At 44.1% G+C, this 20,538-nt stretch overlaps 2 protein-coding genes across 4 annotated transcripts; one reads left to right on the forward strand and one right to left on the reverse strand.

The window, feature by feature from the left end:
* Positions 1 to 875: 875 nt before the first annotated feature.
* ACOD1 (aconitate decarboxylase 1) lies at positions 876 to 13,793 on the forward strand. Of its 3 annotated transcripts, none has more exons than XM_082337660.1 (7): positions 876 to 979; positions 1,590 to 1,733; positions 3,655 to 6,598; positions 7,963 to 8,124; positions 9,244 to 9,333; positions 11,353 to 11,558; positions 12,446 to 13,793. In XM_082337660.1, the coding sequence occupies exons 3-7, from the start codon at positions 6,587 to 6,589 to the stop codon at positions 13,398 to 13,400; spliced, it is 1,425 nt and encodes a 474-aa protein (XP_082193786.1). In that variant the 5' UTR covers positions 876 to 979; positions 1,590 to 1,733; positions 3,655 to 6,586; the 3' UTR covers positions 13,401 to 13,793. The 3 variants fall into 3 exon arrangements, with proteins under 3 accessions (XP_082193786.1, XP_082193787.1, XP_082193788.1); XM_082337661.1 differs by having other exon boundaries at positions 6,491 to 6,598; XM_082337662.1 differs by lacking the exons at positions 1,590 to 1,733; positions 3,655 to 6,598 and having other exon boundaries at positions 918 to 979.
* A 950-nt stretch (positions 13,794 to 14,743) lies between these two features.
* LOC309603033 (glutamine amidotransferase-like class 1 domain-containing protein 3, mitochondrial) lies at positions 14,744 to 19,798 on the reverse strand. The gene is made up of 4 exons (XM_082337367.1): positions 19,630 to 19,798; positions 18,383 to 18,554; positions 16,293 to 16,497; positions 14,744 to 14,973 (listed from the first exon to the last, which is right to left on the reverse strand). Exons 1-4 carry the CDS (start codon positions 19,735 to 19,737, stop codon positions 14,781 to 14,783), a joined length of 678 nt encoding a protein of 225 aa, XP_082193493.1. The 5' UTR covers positions 19,738 to 19,798; the 3' UTR covers positions 14,744 to 14,780.
* Positions 19,799 to 20,538: the final 740 nt, after the last annotated feature.

The raw sequence follows: 20,538 nt of genomic DNA on the forward strand, positions 1-20,538 counted from the left end.
TCATTCCTCTCATTTTGTGAAAGTAGTTATTTTCCTTGATTTTTAATGCTTTCTGCATCTGTCTTAATCTACTATGCTGAAGATGAGTAATGTTAGGGAAAAAATAGTGTCATTATAAATTCTAAAAACCAAAATTCTTCAAACGCTACTTATGTAAAAAAGGAACAATTTAAATCAAATCATTAGCTTCGGCTTAAATGTTCAATTAGAAAAGTGTAATAATATAAATGTTTTATGTATTCACAGCTCTTGTCTTCAAATTTAACCTTTTTTCCGTTTTTGTCATTAGTTCTCCCTTTTATAAATGTTGGTGTAATTATACCCATTTTCTCTTTAGGGGTGAATACACAATCACAGCTAGAAATTCCCCAGTATGTTTTACAGTTTGAAATGTGTAATACTCAATCTCACGACTAATAACTACCATGGCATGTTTTATAATTACACCATAAATCAGAGACTGCCACATTTAAAGTGTAATTTTAGGCTGTTTTGCAATATTTCTTGGCACTTTTGAAACCTGTCAGGGGTGGAAAATGCATGATCTAGCTACGTGCAACCACAAACGAGGAAAAAGAGTCTTTCTCCAGTTACTGGAGTGCCTCAAAAGAGACCACAGGATGCTAAAGGGCAGGTGTAGCTCATGGGATACCCAAGCTGCCTCTGGGATAAAAACGAGAGCACCTTCTCTGAGCAGATGTTGCAGTCCAGTGATTAAAAGGGGGGGAAAAAAATCAACCCGTGGCACAAGCTTGCAGAATGAAAAAGCCCTTAGCAACAAGTACTCTGTGGCTTTTGCAACATGGTTTGATGTTTAAATCCTTCCGGGGGGGTTATGTTTGGGAGGGACTAAGCTGAGAGGAGGAGAGCGAGTGTCTGCGGTGAAAGCTGGAGGAACAGTTCTGCCAACTCACACAGCGTCCCCCCGTACCTGTCTCAAGTGCTTCTGCAGCTGCGGACAGGACTCCCACAAAATCAGGTGAATTATTCTCCCAAAGCCTGTTTCTGTTTGAAGGAGAGTGTTTTATTATCCATTCTGGTTTTGCTGTATATGCTTTAGGTGTCACTTTAGCCCTTCTGGTCAGCAGACAAAAGTTGGCATCTGGGATAATTTCCTAGGGGTTCAAAATCCCTGAGTAATAGTTTAGATGCAGAGAGGCTCTTTTATCCCTTAATTAATGTTGAAGCTTTTCGTATACTGGATCTTGATATGCCCATCTCCCCACTGCCCTGCCACCGCAGGCTTGCTGGGACCTGTTATGGTCTGACATCTGGGCTCGCTCTGAAATGATCAGGAGGGTCTCTTTGCTGGGTACCTTTCCATGTACGATGCAGCAGCCCAGCACAGTGACTAATGCCTCATTTGCACCACCGGAGTTCTGTTGGTAATTTAATTAAAATTGCCACATCCCTCACATGCACTCACGCTAATTTGGTTTCTACTAATCAAACTCTGAATTTATGTTAGTCAAGTTTTATCATTTCCCCAAATGGCACAAGTCCTGTAATGACATCTGGCTGCATTTTGGCTGCTGTATTATATAGACATCATGACTGTTCTTTGATTAAGAGAGCAATGTGTGATACAGGCTGCCACAACCATCAACAAGGAGAAGTTATAGCAAAGTCTATGCACGTACAGAAAACCTACATGATCTCCTGCACTTGCTGTTATTATTCAGACTGGAGACCATGCTGTATGGAAACCCTACAGCCACCTGCTACTAGCCCAGGTAACCTTATTTCTTTAGAAAATCATAGAATCATAGAATCGTTAAGGTCGGAAAAGACCCTTAAGATCATTGAGTCCAACCATTAACCTATCACTGCTAAGTCCGCCACTAAACCATGTCCTCGAAAAAATAGGGTGGGAAGCTACAGTGGGATGAAGGAAAGCTTTGGGAACATGACTGCGAGGCATCCCAGGGCAAAGTGGTGGTACTCCAGCATGCAGAGGCGATTCACCGGGGACTGGGGCTGACTGTGTCACCCTCCCCTACACCTCCTCCTCCTGAGCTGCCTTGCCGTGTACTCGAGGCAGCCAAGCATGGTGTAGCCCCTTGCACTGTCAGCATCTGAATGCTGGCACGAGTATTACAGGTAAAGGCTATAGCATGAGTGAGATCTAAAATTTACACTGGGTCAACGGAAATTTCACGGACCTGCAGTGTCGTCTTGTGTTGTTATAGTTCAGGCCTCTTGGCGCTACTCTATAAACGATGTTGAAGGGGCTTGCCTAACCATTCAGCAACACGCTCTTTGGCTTCAAACATGCTTTTGCTACTAGTGGAGCAGCTTGAGTTCGTGGTATGTCTATATTAAAATGATCAATCTGTCTTGAACGAGACCCTATGTGATTATCCCAGTTATGTTTGGTACTACTATCTTACAGCTTGTGTAAGCAAATCAGCATCTACATTACAAGTTTAAAATGAACTGTGAGGACTTGCCTTTAGGAACAGCACCACTAATTTATGAAGGCGAAAAGAACAGTGTAATATAGACCTGGTGTGTTGACTTGTAGCAGCCTTTACCAGAATATGGCTTGGCACTTCCAAGATTTGCTGTGAGGAGTTTGAAAAAAGGAAACAAGGGTGTTGTAACTTCTCAGAGATTGTACTGCAGTTGTCACTAGTTGTGCAAGTAAGTGAATAACAGAACTACTATAGGCTAGAAATTTCCAGTATTGTATGTTTCATGGTGCAATCATTGCCTATTGCTTTTGCTGTTTATTATTGCTGGCTGGCTCAGTAATTGCTGTTGGAGTGAACACGGGAAGGTAGGCTTGGGGAAAAAGAGGCACAGGAGACTATAATGGTAGTGGTGCAGAATTACGGGATCCCGGGATTTACCGCTGTAGGGCTGTTAACAGGATTTAGATCAAGCCACCTATTCCAGACCATTCAGTAAGATTTGCACTCTTTACTGTACTTAAAATATCCCACTAGAGGGAAAAGGAGCAGGTCCTGCACTTATAAGGTGTTTTCAGACCCTCAGCAATAGCAGAGGCTCTGTAAACAAAGCACGTTGACACCTGCCTCACGTTTTCTCATCTTAGCACAGCCCACAAACAAAGTTACATCTTAAAAGCTGGCTTAGAGAAAAGGAAGCCTGGCCTCTGTATTTTGTCATGATTTTTTATATTTTCTTTAGAACAAAAGGAGCACAGGGCTAAGGCCAAAACTGCATTCAGTTGCAAATATACAGCTTGCAGGTGTGGGCAGAGTTTAGCCTAAAATAACTGGAGGCAAAAGAAAGAAAAAAGCAGCTTAAAAATGTGATGTCAGCAGGAGAAAATAGACTCTGTGGGGCATTGGTTTTCTAAAGCCTTGTTCTGTAATCAACACAGCTCATTACCGTAGCTGTGCGCGATGTTGCAAATGGCATTTGGATGGACGCATGTTGTCGTTCCATCGTGCTCGCTAGTTAACAAATTGTCTGCCCAAACTGCTGAACCGTGAGTATTGTGTCAAAGAAGAGGAAAGCAGCAGATTCTCTTTGTCAGGATGGACAGCCTGTGCCAAACTCTCCGTCAGTGATTTTCAACCTTCTTCTGCTTGGACCCCTACGAATTCTCCTGTGGAGGTACAGGACTTTGTATAGATGCCTCTTCCCCCTGCAGTGATAATCATATTGTTTTCCTTTCCCTCCCAGTCTACAGCATACACCTGACTCTGACGGCTGCAGACCACATTTTGGAAATTGGCATCCTCAGCAGTTTAATTTTGTGCATTTACAGTTTCACTTCATTCTTTTTAAAAGAAGTCACTTTCTCACAATATCTCAGTTCAGTCCTTAAAGAGGACTGATCTTGCTATCGCAATGCATGGGACAATCCATCCTGCAATCGAGGTTACAGAAGGAAGTGACCACGTATCTGAGATCAGCTAGCAGCGTGTGACCGCACACCACATTGCAAGGCACATCACAAGTTCTGGCTCCCATCTGAATTCACTTTGGAGTCTCGACATGAGATTAAACGCAGCTGGACCTCTGCACTTCTTTGCTGTAATAGGTGTTTCCAAGTGTTGGGGTGTAGTAAGACATTGTAAGCCGTAAGCTGTTGTATAGGCCTTGTTTTGAGGCACGATGCAGGCTGAGGATGCAGTCCTACAGACTGACATGCCTTCTAGAGAAAAAAAAGGGTTATGAGCTATTTTTGCCCCATTCTGATTGTGGTCTTTCCAGTATAATGCCACCTGTACTACAGCAGTGATTAGAGCAATAAATTAGATTAATCAGTAATTACATTACTGCATACTTTTCAGCTGTTCAGCTGTATTCACTGTTCTCTCCATTGGAATTGTCAGGGGAAATGAAGAGAGTCCCACATTGCTTCTTATGTTAGGACAATTCCCCTTAACTGGTTGTGGGGCTGTTGTATCTCCTTTGTGCCAGCCAGTAGCATAGAGGGTCAAGGAGATGTATAAATTTCACTTCAGTCTCACTTGAGGAGGAGGAGGAGGAAATGAGAAACAGAATGGGATTATAAATGATAGCCCAAAGGCAAAGGAAAAAGACAACTGAAAGGGGACTGGCTTTAGGGTTTGAATATCGTTTATTTAATATGTAATTTTTTGGTGATGAAACACTGTAAAAGGTGGCCCAGAGAGGCTGTGGAGTCTCCATCCTTGGAGATATTCAAAACCCAATTGGACACAGTGCTGGGCAACCTGCTCTGGGTGGCCTTGCTTGAGCAGGTGGGTTGGACCAGGTGATCTCTGGAGGTCCCTTCCAACCTCAGCCACTCTGTGATTCTGTGGTTTAGATATTTTCTTCCATTTTTCTAGAGGAAAGAGTGAGCTGAAAGAACAAAAGAGAAAATTTTTAAAATCTTTCCCTTTTTTAGTCTAACAGCATTAACTTCTGTTAACCTTTCTAACTGTTGGCAACCTTGTCAACGTGAGAAATCCCGTTAGCTGGGCTGGATTAGTAAGCTCCAATATCAGCGCCAAAGGTAATTCTTCAGCACATCTGGGCTACCTCTGAGGTTTTCCTTAGTGTGGAAATGAGGGGACAAGGAAGAAGCACTGATGCAGATTCCAGTCCTGTCTCCCCATGGGGTCAGGATTTGGCCAAAGCGCACACCTCACCCAGGAACTAGGAAATACTACTGGGATGTTTTATGTAGATGCAGATTATGTATGCATGAGTGAGGAAGCTGTGGTACACTCATAGACAAATGTGTGTGGGAAGAGGTTTAGCAGCCATGCTGAACAGCTGCTCATATTTAAGAGGAAGACAAGGTTTTAAATGGAGCCTGCACATAATGCAGGTTAGCCTGTACAGAAGTATGGATGTGTTTGTAGGGCTGGGGTTTAGGAGTTCTGGGCCTCAGGATCTTTAGCTACATCCACGAACAGACACACTACTGTTTCTATCATCTAAGGCACTCTGTTACCCAGTGCAATTTTCAGCATTGTTAGGCACCTGAAGATGATGTCCACAAGCAGAGCTGGCTCAAGGCACAGGGAACTTAGGCAGATGTCTGGGTTAGAGCTTGCTGGGGAACAGCTGATCCCCTCCCATCTCTTTTTACCTGCTCATGCCCTCCCAAAATTTCACAGAATACTGCTGGCCCTACTTCTGTCTCCTGCTACTTGAGTAAAGAGCTGAGGTTCCTAAAGTTCTAGGCAGTGCTTAAGCACGGAAGTGCAAGACTGCAATTCTGAAAAGACCTGATACTTTGTTCCCTAGTCCAGGAGGTTCCCAAACTTCAGACATACATTACTTTTTCACTTCAGAATTATTCAGTGGCCTCTACTCATGCTCCTCTGAGGTCTGCTCCCTTCCTGATGGGATAGGCAGGGATTTTTCACTCACTATCTTGTAGTAGTCTAGGATTCCCACAGAAGTGAAACCCCTAAATTGGTGGTGGGAGAAGTGCCTCCTTCCTCAGAGGAGACATCCTTGCCTGAGATGCAGAAAACCTGCTGGTAGAAATGATGGCTTCACATAGCAATTCACGCTGTTAAAACACTATTAAATGCCAAGAGCTGCCTTAATCCAATTTATGGTCTGAAATTCTTATGGCACACATTTCCCATGTCTGAATTGTATGTATTATAGAGGAGAAAGATATAGTGAAAGAAGAAAAAACAAAGCAAACCAACAACAGGTTCTTTAAGTTAAAACAGCCTTTGCCATCCTGTGGTCTAGTACTGGCCTGATTGCTCTCCCATCGATGGCCTGCTGTCGTTCCCCAAGGTCAGCCTGACACACCCGATGACCTCTTTTCTCCATGCTACCAAGTGTAAGACACTTGAATTAATATATCAGTTTCTATCTGGTAATAAAATATCACATATATCAGTTTACACGATGTGTATGTGGCAGACAAAGTCCTATTACACATGTCCCAGCAGTTTATAGTACAGTTAGTCAGAGGAAAGTTGAAAGTGAAGAAAAAGGAACATTTCCAGAAACAGGAGGAAATGGGCAGGACAAGATGAGCAACAAAAAAGGCCTAATATTTCTTCCCCCACCCCAGACATATGTCTATAAATAGTGAGAGAGTGATTTCCTCTGCTCGCTGGCCGCCACTTGTTTGCTGCATCTCTCTGGGACCACGCACCAGCTCTCCAAGATGTGGGCAAAGGTACTGTCTTTTTTCCTTGCACTGTAAGATGCACTTTTCTGTTTAAGCTTTTGTATCCTCACTCTATGTTGCAGTAGGCATACATCACATCATGGGATATGCGTTTCACCTGCTTTAAATGACTTGTGTACCTCAAGATAGTCTTAATGCTTTAGTACAAAGCTGAGTGAGAACTTACCTGAAATAATGGACACAATTCTGGTCACCGTTGCCAGAAAAGAGAAATCCAATTGGAACAACGCAGCGAAAAGCTACTAGCATAGTAGGGGTGAGCCTGTATTATAAAGGAGAGAGCAGCACACTTTGGTTTGTTTAACTTAGTAAAATGAAGGCCAAGAGGAAATATCATCACTCTGTGTGGATATGTGCAGGGGAGTAGAGGAAGGGGAATGACGAGAAGTGAAAGGAGACAATTTCCAAAGAGAGAGAAGAGCTATATTCAGTAATGCCAATATAAAAAAAGCAAGTGTGTGCATGGACTGGTTGTAAATAATATATGCCTCTACAGGGAGAAGTTTCTAATGGTCAGAGAAGGGAAGTTCTAGATTAGTTTCTAATAGAGATATTAACAGAGCTTACAGCTCCAGCCAAGAAATTTTATGCTGAGTTTGCGTAATGGGTCAATGCTCAATGGGAAAGGAAAAAAAAATATTAGAAATATAATTCCCAGATCAGCAGGAGCCAGGAACAAGGAGCCACTGCTTTTCAAAGACATGAGATCTTGTCTTGGAGAAAAGCTGGGAGTCCAGCTGGGCATGAATTCAAAGGGAGCTGGGAGCCAGGAGTGGCGAGTGCAAGGTAGGGCTGCCAAGTCCCATCTCCCACTGAGCTCCAAGCTCAGCAAGGCTTGGGATGGTAATTCTGCTACTCAGGGAGATTAAATCTTGCCTCCTTGTGTGGCAGTGGCTGCACTGGATTGAAATGCCACTTTCCCACTGATTTCAATAGCAATAAGAAGGTGCTATGGAAAGCCAGATGTTTTTCTGCTTCTATTTGTTTTATGTATGTGTGTATAGATATAGAGAGAGATAGATATCTTGCAAAGTTACATCACCTGCAGTGCTCACCCTCAAGGACTCAAGTCAGGGAGGAAGCAGCAGAAATACAGAACAGACAAGGACACTGACAAAAGTATAAATAAAATATAAATCACACTGTTGCATTTCTGGGAATAAAAAGAGGAAGAATTCAAAGCTTAGTCTTGCTGATGCAATTCATGTAAGCAGGGGCAAGGCAACAGAAATGGCCAGCATGCTAAGCAGTAGACCAAAACTGAAAGCAAAAAAAAAAAAGAACAAAGAAAAAAAAATGTTTTCTTTAAATGAAGAGAAATATCTACTTCTTTTTTTTTTTTCCTCTCCCAGACAATTACGGCAAATTTTGCCAATGTGATTCATGGTTTGAATGCAAACCACTTGACAGACCAAGTCATTCAGAGAAGCAAGCGAATGATTCTGGATACTCTTGGAGTGGGGCTTCTGGGTACCAGCACTGAGGTCTGCCACAAAGTGACACAGTACAGCAAGGTAAGGTGTCTGGCATTCATAGCATACCCTAAGGTTTAGCTTTAAGAAAAGCAAGGGAAAATTTGGGCTGTAAGGGGAAACTTTGTCATGGTGAAATTCTTTTGGGGATGGAAAGAGAGACATGGTGTTCTTCCCACTGGAGACAGGGAAACGTCATTGCTCGAGTTACTTTTAACTCTGGATGGGCAAAAGTCTGTGTAACAAACTGTATGCTAAGACCCCCCAGTGTAAACACAGTTAATTAAGAAGCCCTTCTTTTCTTTCACCTATGAGATTTTATTAAAAACATCAACAAAGCAAACATTACTTATCACCAGACTTTCAAAAATAAGGGACTGTTAAAGGGATGGGGAGTTAGTAGTGGGTTACTTCCAGTCCATAAAACATAATTGTTGTCTGAGGTATTTTGGTCATGTTTCTCCTCCAGTCATGTTCTCCTTGAACTAGAGCAGTATTTGACCTTGATGAGAAGCCTTCCCAACACAGGAGAGCACCAATGAGGAGGAGTTTAGCCCACTGTTTTATCGGTCAGATCTAGTTCGACACAGGCTTCAGAGCCCTGTGTGCCAATAAGTCTCTTTGCACAGAGATCCCCCCTTCCCAAACCGTGGTAGTTTATGCCCCTTTATTTAGTTCTGTAAAGATCTCTTCGTTGGCTAAAAGATCTGCACAGCAAAAGGAAAAGAGCAGAGCCCTTTACAGCATGGGAATACTAGCACCAGGAGGCCATGTATCATTTACCCAGGGCCTACTGAAACGTAGAAAATCAGAGCCTTTAACTGGAGATCTTCCCCAACGAGATGATGACAGTCCTGAGGGAACTGCCGATGGGCGGTGAGAAGGGACGTCAGTGGCCAGAGGCTGGGTGAAGGTACTGAATGGCCAGGTGGATGGTGTTGGTCTGCCCCCTGAAGTCTGTTTGGGTGGAAAGAGCCCTTGACATAAGCCAACAGGAAACCGAGTTTCTTTTCATACTTTCTGATAGAACAATATTTTTCTCATGAAAGGGAACAGTTGGGTCCCAAGAGGGTATGGTCTGATCTCGGTTACATCAGAGATATAGCACACATTTATCCTTGGGTTCAGGACTTTGAATTAATTGATGTCAATTTGTTTCAGATCTACAGCTCAGATATATCCAGTACCATCTGGGGCCACTTGGATTTCCGACTGCCTCCTCTGTATGCAGCTTTTGTGAATGGAGTGGCTGTAAGGGATGCTCTTTTATTTGCTCTTAAATCACACTAATTGATACCATTCTCACTCTAGAGAGAACAGAATGCTCCTAAAATCTTAGTTTACTTTATTCTTGTGCCTGAAGCCTGCTACAAAACTTTCCTACTGTTCTCCTGATGTGCTTCAACTTTCTTCCAATGAGACCAGGCTCAAGGTATAATATATATCTATGTATCCGATCCAACTCAGCAGCATCCCTTGCCTTTAATGTGGGACTTGGGGCTGTTTTCAAAGGTCAGAACTCCACAGCTTGTTATGACCTTGCAACAGCCACATTACAGAGACATACTCTAGCTCTCACTGATTTCACCAGGATCCAAATTTCACCCCAACTGGCAAAGTATAGTTACAGAACAAAAAAAAAAATACAGACAGATGCACATATACATACACACATATAATGTCACAAGGCAATTTAATCTTCAGTCACGCAATTTGTAAAAGCCAATTACATATTTTGGACACATACTTTGTCAGTAAAGCAATAACTGACTCCTCAGATATTTGTCTAAATTCAGACTTAGGCTGAAACCAGTTGAAATTGAAAGATGTGCCAGAGGTGGAGTAGACATATTTGGCAATTATGCAAAACGATGGAAGGTGACCAACCAAGGAAACGATGATATTAAGCCTATCTAAATTAGTGTGACAACAAAATCAGAGGTCCAATTTGACACCTCATTTCCAATGTAGAGAAAATTACCTTGGAAATGAGATCTGGTACCCCTCAGCTCCTAGTAGCCCGTGTGATATTCAAATCTGGCTGTTAGCACGTATATGATCATTTCAGTTTACATCTCGGTCACAGGTCAATTCTAAGTGTTTATTCAAGACACCAGCAACACAGCCTACTGGGTATTGGGCACAACTGTCCTTATCCCGCTCCTTATCCCTGGGCGTCTTCCCAGCTGGCATCAAAGTTCTTCAAGGCAGGGACTAGGTTTTCTTTTGTCCGTTTGGGAACGCAGTCCTCAGAAGCATGTATTCCCAGTATTACGGGTCAAGACCTGAGCACTGGGGAGCCTGACCACCTTCCCAGTTTGCTCTCAAGTAAGACACAGGTGAATAGGTGTGAAAATTCAGCTTTTGAGGCATTATTATGTTATTAAAAAAGCTGTCCCTGATGCTCTCAGTTCCTTGGAGGTTCCCAAAAGTTTGGGGGGGGTTCCAACAAGCAGTATATTGCAAACACTGAGTGCACTGCTGGAAGCAGTCTGCTACCAGAACAGCAGCCATATGCCATGCTGGGAATGCCCAAAATCTTCCCAGGCAGCTGGGCTCTGGGCATGGGAAAGAGCAGGCACCTCTCTGGATACTCTGAAGGGCTAAGCAGCTCCTCCCAGCTTTAAGACTGTAGCCTTCTCCTACTCCCAGCAGCCCCAGGGAGTCTGGTTCCTCATGTGACAGCTCTTGTTTCGACATGCTGAAAATTCAGGCTAAAGCCTCACGTACATTTGCAGGCTTGTGCCTGTTGCCTGTGGATGGTTGCACGAGAGACGTTGTTCTGATACAACTTTCAGTTAGCAGTATGGATTTGACTGCTACAGCTTTAATGGTGTGAGACCTAACGGCAGCATCAGTTGCAGCGCAGGGGAAATAATTTCATTGTTTAGATACTGTTTTGGGGGAAGTGAAAAGTCACCATTCACATGGTGGCCCTAGAACTGCTGCTTTAATTATACCAGTCTAATTAAAGTAGCAAAAGCCTACTGTAGGAAAGAGGATTCATTGTCATACTGGTTCTAGACTGGTGCAACTTGCATTAGAATTATACTCCTTTGGCCCAAGATTTGTATTGCACTGCCACTTCCCAACGAGCCATGTTGGGAGTAAAGGTCTTAAAAGAAAGGCTTTTGAAATTTTGCTTTCTAAGGAAAATCTAGTTCTTCAGTCCTTTTTTATACCAGTTACAGTAGTTTCATTTGACTGAGCCAATCTTGCCAAGTCAGAGTTTTAGTTCTCATGACAAGTCACGGCTTCTCTTTCCATTAGGTGCACTCAATGGATTTTGACGACACATGGCATCCAGCCACACACCCGTCCGGGGCTGTGCTCCCTGCCGTGATTGCACTCTCGGAGGCTTTTCCTCAGAAGAAAAAAATCTCAGGTCTCGATCTGCTCTTAGCTTTCAATGTGGGAATCGAAGTGCAAGGCAGGCTGCTGCGCTTCTCCAGCGAAGCTCGGAATATCCCCAAAAGGTACGTAGAAATGCTTCAAGTAGAAAGTTGAGTGGAAGGGGTTTTTTTCCTTGGTGTTAGTATGCTTAATTAAATGCCAGTTAAAATACAAGAAGTGGCACAGTTAATTGTATTTTCTATGTTGTTTGTCTGGAAATTTAGGAAAGGTTCATCTTAAACATAAATACACTTACATGACTCCTTGCGGCTTAGCAAATAGATTTATTTTTTGAGAGCATTGATCAGTTTACAAGAAGGAGGTGATGATCTCCCTGTTTATTAAAAACAGCATCAAAAGGGCAATATTTAACGGCAGAGGTCTCCGGCTTTCATGAATACATACGATCAAGCCTCACTGGCAAACAGTGGCTTGCTCTCGGCAGAAAGGAGTCACCCACCGGTGCTGGGCTCAGAGCAGAGCCCAAGAAGACAGGGTGTGCTTCGGGGAAAGCCTTGAGGTGTGGGATGGACTAGATGTCTTCTTGCTGTTTTCTGTGTGTTCCTTCTACCAATTTTGCAAACCTAGTTCAGAATAACAAAACTTGCCTCCCCTAATATGTATAAGTTATAGATGACTATAAATTATTTACAGCTAATTTGTAGATGACTATAAACTGTGACGCTTTTGCCATTATTCTGTTCAGTATTATTCTGTTCAGACTATTAGCGTTTTAATGTTTCAATTGCTTTCTGGGGAGGACCTACTGTAAGTGGTACTATTCCAGTTTAACCTGTTCCTGGGGAAAAGCAACAACTTTTTCCGTTAGGAAGGCACATGAATTCTGAATGTTTGTTTCCTTATGGTCCAATCCGTCTTCCACAGCAGGGAAAGGAAATTGGAGCTTGTGTATATAGTGAATTCAGGTGGCTTTTTGAAATATGGTGATGAAGAGATTTTGTTTTCTCAGGTTTCACCCGCCGACTGTGGTTGGTACAATGGGGAGTGCAGCAGCTTGTGCTAAACTGCTAGCTCTTGACCAGCTGAAATGTAAAAACGCCTTGGCTATCGCTGCCTCCTACGCAGGTGCCCCACTGGCTAATGCAGCAACCCAAACGAAGCCCCTCCATGTTGGCAACGCTGCCAAGCACGGACTGGAAGCAGCTTGCTTAGCATCACAGGGCCTTCAAGGAAACAAACAGATCTTGGACATGGAGTCGGGCATAGGTGCCTTTTATACAGATTACAGCCCACAGACTCTGCCAACCTTGCAGTCCTATCCCTGGCTGTTGGGCCAGCAAGATGTGGCCATCAAACGCTTTCCTGCTCATCTTGGAACGCACTGGGTGGCTGATGCAGCATCTTCTGTTAGGAGGAAGCTTGTGGAGAGCAGTGACAACTTGCTCCCCCTTGATAAAATCGAGAAAGTCATTCTCAAAGTCCCAGAGGTCAAATATGTGAACAGACCCAGCCCTACCTCAGAGCACGAAGCTCGACACTCCTTCCAGTTTGTTGCATGCTCTGCTTTGCTGGATGGCAGCGTGTCGGTCCAGTCCTTCGCCAGCGAGAACATTCACCGGCCCGCCTTGCAGGAGCTCCTCCGCAAGACACAGCTGGAGCACCCTGCTGATAATGCACCTAGCTTTGAGAGCCTGTACTGCGAAGTAAGCGTCACCCTTCGGGACAGCAACACCGTCAGTGACCGCTGCGATACGTTCTACGGACACTGGAGGAAACCTCTGAAAAAGGAGGACTTGGAGAAAAAGTTTCAATCCAATGCCTCCAGTGTCCTGCCTGCAGAAGCCACAGAAGGCATTGTAGAGACCGTCTACAATCTGGAAAAAGTAGAGGACTGTTCTGTGTTAAGTACGTTTTTATCCGGACAGTCAGCTAGAGCGCTTTCGGAGAAGCTGCGCTTCCTTTGAAGGTTCCAACCCGCAGCTAGATGCCGTTCGCAAAGCAAACACAAAATTCAGGACAAGCTCTTATTTAGTGACTCAAGTACTTTTAAATAGGGCTCCTGTAACAGAAGCGCCAACGCTCAGTCCAATATTGTGGTTTTTGACTAAGTAAATAATTTAGCCATTACGCGCGCAGCTCAGTCGGGCTGAACAGAAGATCCTCCGCTGGCACAGTCGGCTTCAATTATCTTTATACCTCTAGAGGCAGAGCACTGCTTGCGCGCGACCCAAAAATTTCCCTGCCTTCCTGCCAAAAATGTCCGTACGTTCTGCTTCTGCTAAATAACTCCATAAAGGAAATCCAAATTCTGGAGGAGTATGGAAATGCTGTGTCCGTGAGAAACGTCACTGTGAGAAGGACAGAGAATAAAAGCCTTTATATATTTATTTCTGCAGATTTAGCTCTAAAGCCTCCTTGAAGAGGCCACCTGTTACGTCTGAGCTTTGACGTTTGTGCTAAAATAAACAATTAAGCGTCCACAGTGACAACCAACTTACCCTGATAATGAATTCTGGGAAATTGTAGTTCCTTCAGGAACACAAAGCCTTGCCAGATTGTGCTTCTAAGAGTGGCTGACGACCTTTGTTCACATTTGTAAGATCAAAGCACGTGTTCTAACATATATAAAATGTACCTTCCTTAGAGCACCAAATTATGTATGCAAAAAAAAAATCACAAAATAAAACTAATTCATTTTACTAACTAAACCTCAAATTATTTCATTTATTAGAGCAAAACTTGTGTATTCTCCACATACAATGTATTCATTTGTACTTAAGCCTCTGACTCTTGGTTTATAAAGTCGGTTTATCTAGGGGGCTCTGCAAAAATTTCAAAAGTCCATTGGTTATACTTGCTTAAAGACTTACAAGGGAAGAAAAAAAACCCCAAATAACCATTATTTTCTTTTTCCCTTCTGATTAGAAAGTAGAATTGAATTACTCACCTATACTGCAGGTATACAGACTCATTTACAGCTATTTCATCTGTAATTATAGCTGGGTAACACCAAACGTGAATTAGTGATCATCATTGGACAAGGAGGGTTCCTACGTTCTCTTATCAAGACTGAATACGCCCAGATTCACGCGAGAAAAAAAAGGGGACACCTCACTCCCAACAACCTTCAACACATGCTTTCTATTTTGAAAGAGAAATAAATAGGATAAACTTAGCAATAACCATTTGATGTATTACGGATTTAAAAAAAAAAACAAAAAAACACAAACCAACCAAGAACTGTGACGTTTAATAGTTGCATTATTTTATTAATACAATCAAAGGAAGCTAAATGCTTATGCTTAGCTAAACTGATTTCCTTGCAGAAGTCTGTATGCTTCCAGTCAGGCAAGTTTCAGGACTTCTTGTACCATTGTTCCAATTCCATCAAAGATCTCATGCAGAGGAGCCTTGCACATGAAAGCACAGGTAGTAACTATTTTATTGGCTTTATCCACATGGGATTCATTTACATTTTTGCAAACGTGCTTACATCCAAGCTCTGCTATAGCAGATGCTGTTTCAGCATCAGGAAATCTGTAAATAAAAAGATTGTAATTAACATAAAGAGATGATACAGCCATAAAGCTCTGCCAACGTAACTTGAATGAGAGAACTACAAGAATATTTAAGTGACTCTTTAGCTGATGATGACGAGGGAGTCAAGCAGACTACCACTGTCAGGTTCTCCCATCCCCTAGGGACACAAGTGATCCGATGTCTTTGAAAACAAGGCTTGAAATGCAGAGCCACAGTATGTCAGAAAGTACGATTCTGTTTTTAACAATCGTTCAGTAAGTTTACAAGATGATACCAAGTGCAGCCGTAACTGATCCCCAAAAGTCTGAGGGATGCCACCTGAACTTGCAGACATGTTAGACCTTTTCCAACACCTCCATATAAGGTCTTCCTCTGGCATTCTGCAGTTTTGGTTTTTTTCCTGATAAGGCAGGAACAGGGGGGTGGAGGCAATCCCTCACTACTGCTGCTGATATGAAAGTTTTATCAGGAGTTGACAGTCCTTGAAGCAGCACTGACTTCTGCCAGGCACTGTTCTCATCTGCCTCCCCTAAACCAGCCCCAAACCACTACCACCAGAAAAAACTTTATTCAAAATCTCTGAACAGACAAAACCCCACAGATGCAATTTAAATGGCCACTTGAATTACCACAGGGTACCAAAGTTTTGAATGCCAGCTGGCCAGATGCCTGTTCTTCATTTGCGCATTTGCGACATGAATCATGGCCTTCAAAGGCATTGGGTAAGCAAATTCTGTATCTCACTTAATATGAGCTAAAATCTATCACTCGGTTACCACGAATGTAACAGCAAAAAAAAAAAACTTCATATCCTTGGTCACCTGCGTGTTTGCAGAGGTAGGATTCTGTAAAAGTCTCTTTGTTCTGCCACTTTCAGGACTGACAGATGCCACATCCAGTGACTCATCAGCACCCACGCAGCACAACAAAGCCTGTGCAGGAACCTGTGTTACCTTCGGTAGCTCACAGAGTGACAGCTTAGGCAAGAGATAAGGCTACCTAGAGTTCTCATGCTGTTAATTGTGATGTGCCTGCGGACGTTGATATCATAGAACATGTCACAGATCAATGTATTTCTGAATTTAGGGATAAATTGTAGCGCACAAATCACCTGACCTCACAGATTCAGTCTGTCTGCCCTGAGAGTTCTGCGCCTACTATTACTGTGCAAGTGAAAACTTGAAATAAGTGAAAAATGTCACTAATAAGTTACCCAAAGGTTACTGGCACCGGAGACCTCAGACTTTTGCACAGAAGACCGTCCATTCCCTAATCCCAATTCCCATGTAAATTATCTCCATCCCCTTCCTTCTTACCTTCCATCTACGTCTTTATCTTGGCCAACCGTGACCTCACAACCCGGAAAGACTTTAGCTGCCAGGACTGGCGATATACAGCACAAACCAATGGGCTTTTTAGCACTGTGGAAAGCTTGGAGTGTGGAGCTCACTTGCTCATTGACAGTGCAATTCTTGCCATCTACAGCCCAGGAACACAGGTTCTTTGCTACACCAAAACCACCTAAAAAAAACCAAAAAACCAAAAGCTCAAATGCAAGACACTGCTAAAAGCCATTAAATTCAATACCAGAAAGAAGTTCTTCTTTTTTACAATATAATCATGGCATACGTAAGACTGTTAAGTTACTATACCGAAAGCTTTCAGCCCATGAAACTTGATGGGTTTATAATGTTAAAAGTTTAACTGCAGATTTTTTTTTTTGTATGTTACGTAGGGCAGAAAGCTTAATCTTGCTTCAATGAGTAACAAATAGAGAAACCGAAAACCTCACATTCATTTGCTAGTGACTGGAAAAGCTGCACCACTTGATACGCACCCCTTGATAAGCAAGAGAGGGATTAGAAGAAAGGCCAACAACAGTCAAAAGTAGAGGGTGCAGCTCATGACAGTAACGCAAACAGTGGTTTGACCCTCTACAGTCATTTCACTCTCAAGTTTTAGTTCAATACTTAAACAATTACAGGAGAGCTTTTTCCCCACCTAAAATTCTTTTTGGACTTTAAAAAAATAAAGGTTTACACAATAAAAACAAAATGGATATTACATAAAAAGGAATCGACAACATATGATATTCTGAGACACACCACTTGTGAATGATAACATAATTTCCTATTAAAAATAATGCTGAATTTGTCTTTCTCAAAATTAGTTACAACAATCCTTTACTTGCATTTAATCTTCGTTTAATTGTACAAGCAGCTTATATTTTGCAGCACCTTCATTTGCTGGATTTATAACCATCAGAACAATCAACAAAAGAAGATTATTAGTAAGTGTAACCATCCATTATACTTGATCCCTTATGGAATGTGCACATCAACTTTTCTACAATAAACAAACAGAAATGTCCACAAGTATTTCAATGCACAACATCGAGAAGCTTTGAATTTTTAGTATTTTTCCTTTCACTCTTTGCTCACTTTCAAGTGTTATCTGGAATCTCTGAGGTAGGATTTTAATTTTCAAACTTAATAGGGTTTATTTCCCTCTAATAGTTATTACGGCAACCCCCCTGAGCCTGGGTTATAACAGCATGAAATTAATGTGGAAAATATTTGCCAGCCTTTACTCCCTCATCAGCCCTGATGTCACCCACTCATTTTAGCGCTGACAGTTGTTTCTCTGCGTTATATACACACTCCCTCTGCTGGCCTTCCAACAGAAGACAGCGTAACAACTTCAAAATAAACGCTTAGGCACAATCGCGAAGGCAATATTTAACAGTACTATGAATATTCTGGAAAGCGATGTTCAGCAAGTTGTAATTTCCTCGTGATGCTCTGGTTTCTTCATTTTTAAAGTGATTACAATTATCTCTGTCTGAAAGGCAATTTTGCCATCTATAAATAAAAAATTATCCATAAACATATGTAGTATAACTTGACCAGCAGCAGACCAGATACATAATTAAAACAAAATGTACTCATATCTGACAGGGAATACAATCTACTCGGCAACCTACTATTCTGCCAAGAATTTCAGAGGCCCTAAAAATAAGGCGCTGCCATGTAATGTCAAGTTCTGGCCTTACTTTTCTACTCTAGTCAGTGTTCTTGTCTGCAAGTAGGTACTAAAGTTTTCACAATCTTTAAAAAGAAGGAACAGTGCGATGTATGACCTAACACCAAAAGAACACTCTGGCGTTTTAAATTAATGAACTATAAATTAATAAACTGAGATGACTTGTCAGCCCATGAGAGCTTGCTAAAACATTTTCTCATCCTCAGGAGAAAATAAGGAAGTAAAAAAGAAAAAAACCACATACCTCTCAAATTCAAGAGCATAATTTACTCTTTAAATGGATTTAAAAATAAAAAAGTAGGGGAGACAAAGCAGTTATTTCCAATTGAAAACCCACAAATTATTTCCTTTTAAAAGCACTTACCGGGGAAAATGACTGCATCAAATTCACCAGCTTTCAGTTCAGCCAAATCCTGAATGTTTCCTCTTGCCAATCTGGCACTTTCAACTAACACATTTCTCTTCTCTTCTGTTGGACTTCCTTTTAGGTGATTGACTACATCCCTTTGCTCAATATTGGGCGCAAATATCTTCACCTAGAATATAGAGATGAAGCAATTTTGTGAATGTAAATGCAACTCATACATATCGGTCACAATAAAGATCACTTAACGAAAACAGTTTTTGTTCCAGAAGTCTCTTGTCCAAGAGAAGCGGATTCCACGGGGTGGATCTATTGTATTAAAAACCTGAAGCGGCAGGTGACATATAGGATGGGTAAACCCCATCATCCTCCCATCCTATTCCTGTAGCTTTTTGACAGGAGCGCGTTCTTACGCCAACATTAAGCTCAGTGATTTTGCCAGGGCCAGCCTTCCCTCTGCGGATAGCCCCAAGGACAAAGGGAGCACCGCAATTTATACCAGCAGCCTGACTGGACACGCAGCCGAGACTGCAGAAAGGCTGCTCTTCACTGTTAGGGGATCAGAGCGCTGAGACCTTTACAAAAAAGATAAAGATGCAAACTTTGCAAGCATTTCCAGTGCAGACATTAGAGTTACTCGCTTCCCCCAAAGACTGGCAGCAGGAAGGAAAAATAAAACATGGAAGGGCATCTTTTGGTTAGGCACAAAAGGGGAGAGCTGCATCCAAAATAGAGAGTTCTGTGAAAGGCGGACCGCAGGGGCTGTTGTCAGGCAGCTGTTTCGGCGCTTGCTTTGCAGCCTTCTCAGCGCTCGCCGCTTCAGTTCATCTGAGAGAGGACAATTCTGTGCGAAACACGGGGGTGCCGTCGTTACCGCCAGACACCCGAGTGCGGCTACGGGCAGGCTGCAAGTGGCCGCCTGCCGCCACCGGCAGCCGCAGCCGGGGCCCGGGCACACCGCCGCATCCCGCTCCCGGCTCCCCGCCACCGACGAAGCCCCGCAAGAGCCACCAGGCGACCAGCAGCTGAACCCGAGCGAGGGCGAGTGCCCGACTGCTGCACACGCGATCGGAAGGCAGATCCCGAATCTTAACCGGGCCCCACCTCAGGCTGCCCCCAGCCGCCGGCGGGGGTCCCGCGGCTGCCGAGGGGCGCCCACGGGCGGGGCAGACACGCCTCCACCCGCCCGGGGAGCCCGCCACAGGCGGCTCCGCACACACCCCGCCTGCCCGCCGCCGCCCCCCCACCTCCGCGCCGCCGCGGCTGAGGTGCACCAGCGCCGCCGAGGCTTCGTGAATCTCGCTGCCGTCGAAGACGCCGCAGCCGGCGAGAACCAGGGCCACCCGCTTGCCCATGGCCGCCTCCCGCCGCCAGCGCCCCCGCCTCGGGCCCGGCAGCGGCTGCTCAGGCCTCACAGCTCCCTCCCTCCTCCGCCCGCGCCTGCGCCGCTGCCTTCCGGCGCGGCCTCCGTCTTGCCGCCCGCCCCAGGGTCCGGGGCTTCCCCGGCGGGGCTGCGCACGGCCGGCGGGCTCGCAGGGCTTGCGGCCCGGGGGCCCCGCAGCCGGCACCCCGGGGGCCCAGCCTGCCCCGGGGGCCGAGCCTGCCCCGGGGGCCGGGCACAGCCCGCGCCATTCCTCGCAGGCAGCTTGTCGCTAGGTGCTCTCCCTCCTGCCTACGAAATGGGGGTGGGGGTGAGTTTTAAACGTCAGGGGGAAATCTGGGGGGGGGGGAAATCACATGCTCCTTTAGCTTCAAACGAAACGGGCTCGGCCGTACTTCAGGTCTCATCTCTCTCCTGGCCCGCTTACGCCGCGGAGCAGTAGCGCAGAGAGGGTGCTGCTGGGTGGGCCTTGCGATGCTGTTACACGTCTGCGCTCCTGCAGCTTGTCGGAAAGTCGCTCTGCTTCCAGCAGGGCCTTGCAAAGGCTCAGCGGTGTACGTGTCTGGTTTTTTTTGTTTTACACATGGGACTGCAATGGTGTAATGAATACACTGCTTTGAAAGCCAAAAAAAAGTGGAATCTGGGTAGAGGCCAGCAGTGTGTCCCAATGATGTTTGTTTTAGTGCTGTTTGTTTTAGTGATACTCTTACTTTTCAGACCCACATACCCCTTTTGGCTCCCTTAACCTTGTATTGTGCTCTAGGGAGTGACTCCA

The sequence above is a fragment of the Platalea leucorodia genome (genome assembly GCF_965183815.1).
Source record: "Platalea leucorodia genome assembly, chromosome: 2".
Lineage (NCBI taxonomy): Eukaryota > Metazoa > Chordata > Aves > Pelecaniformes > Threskiornithidae > Platalea > Platalea leucorodia.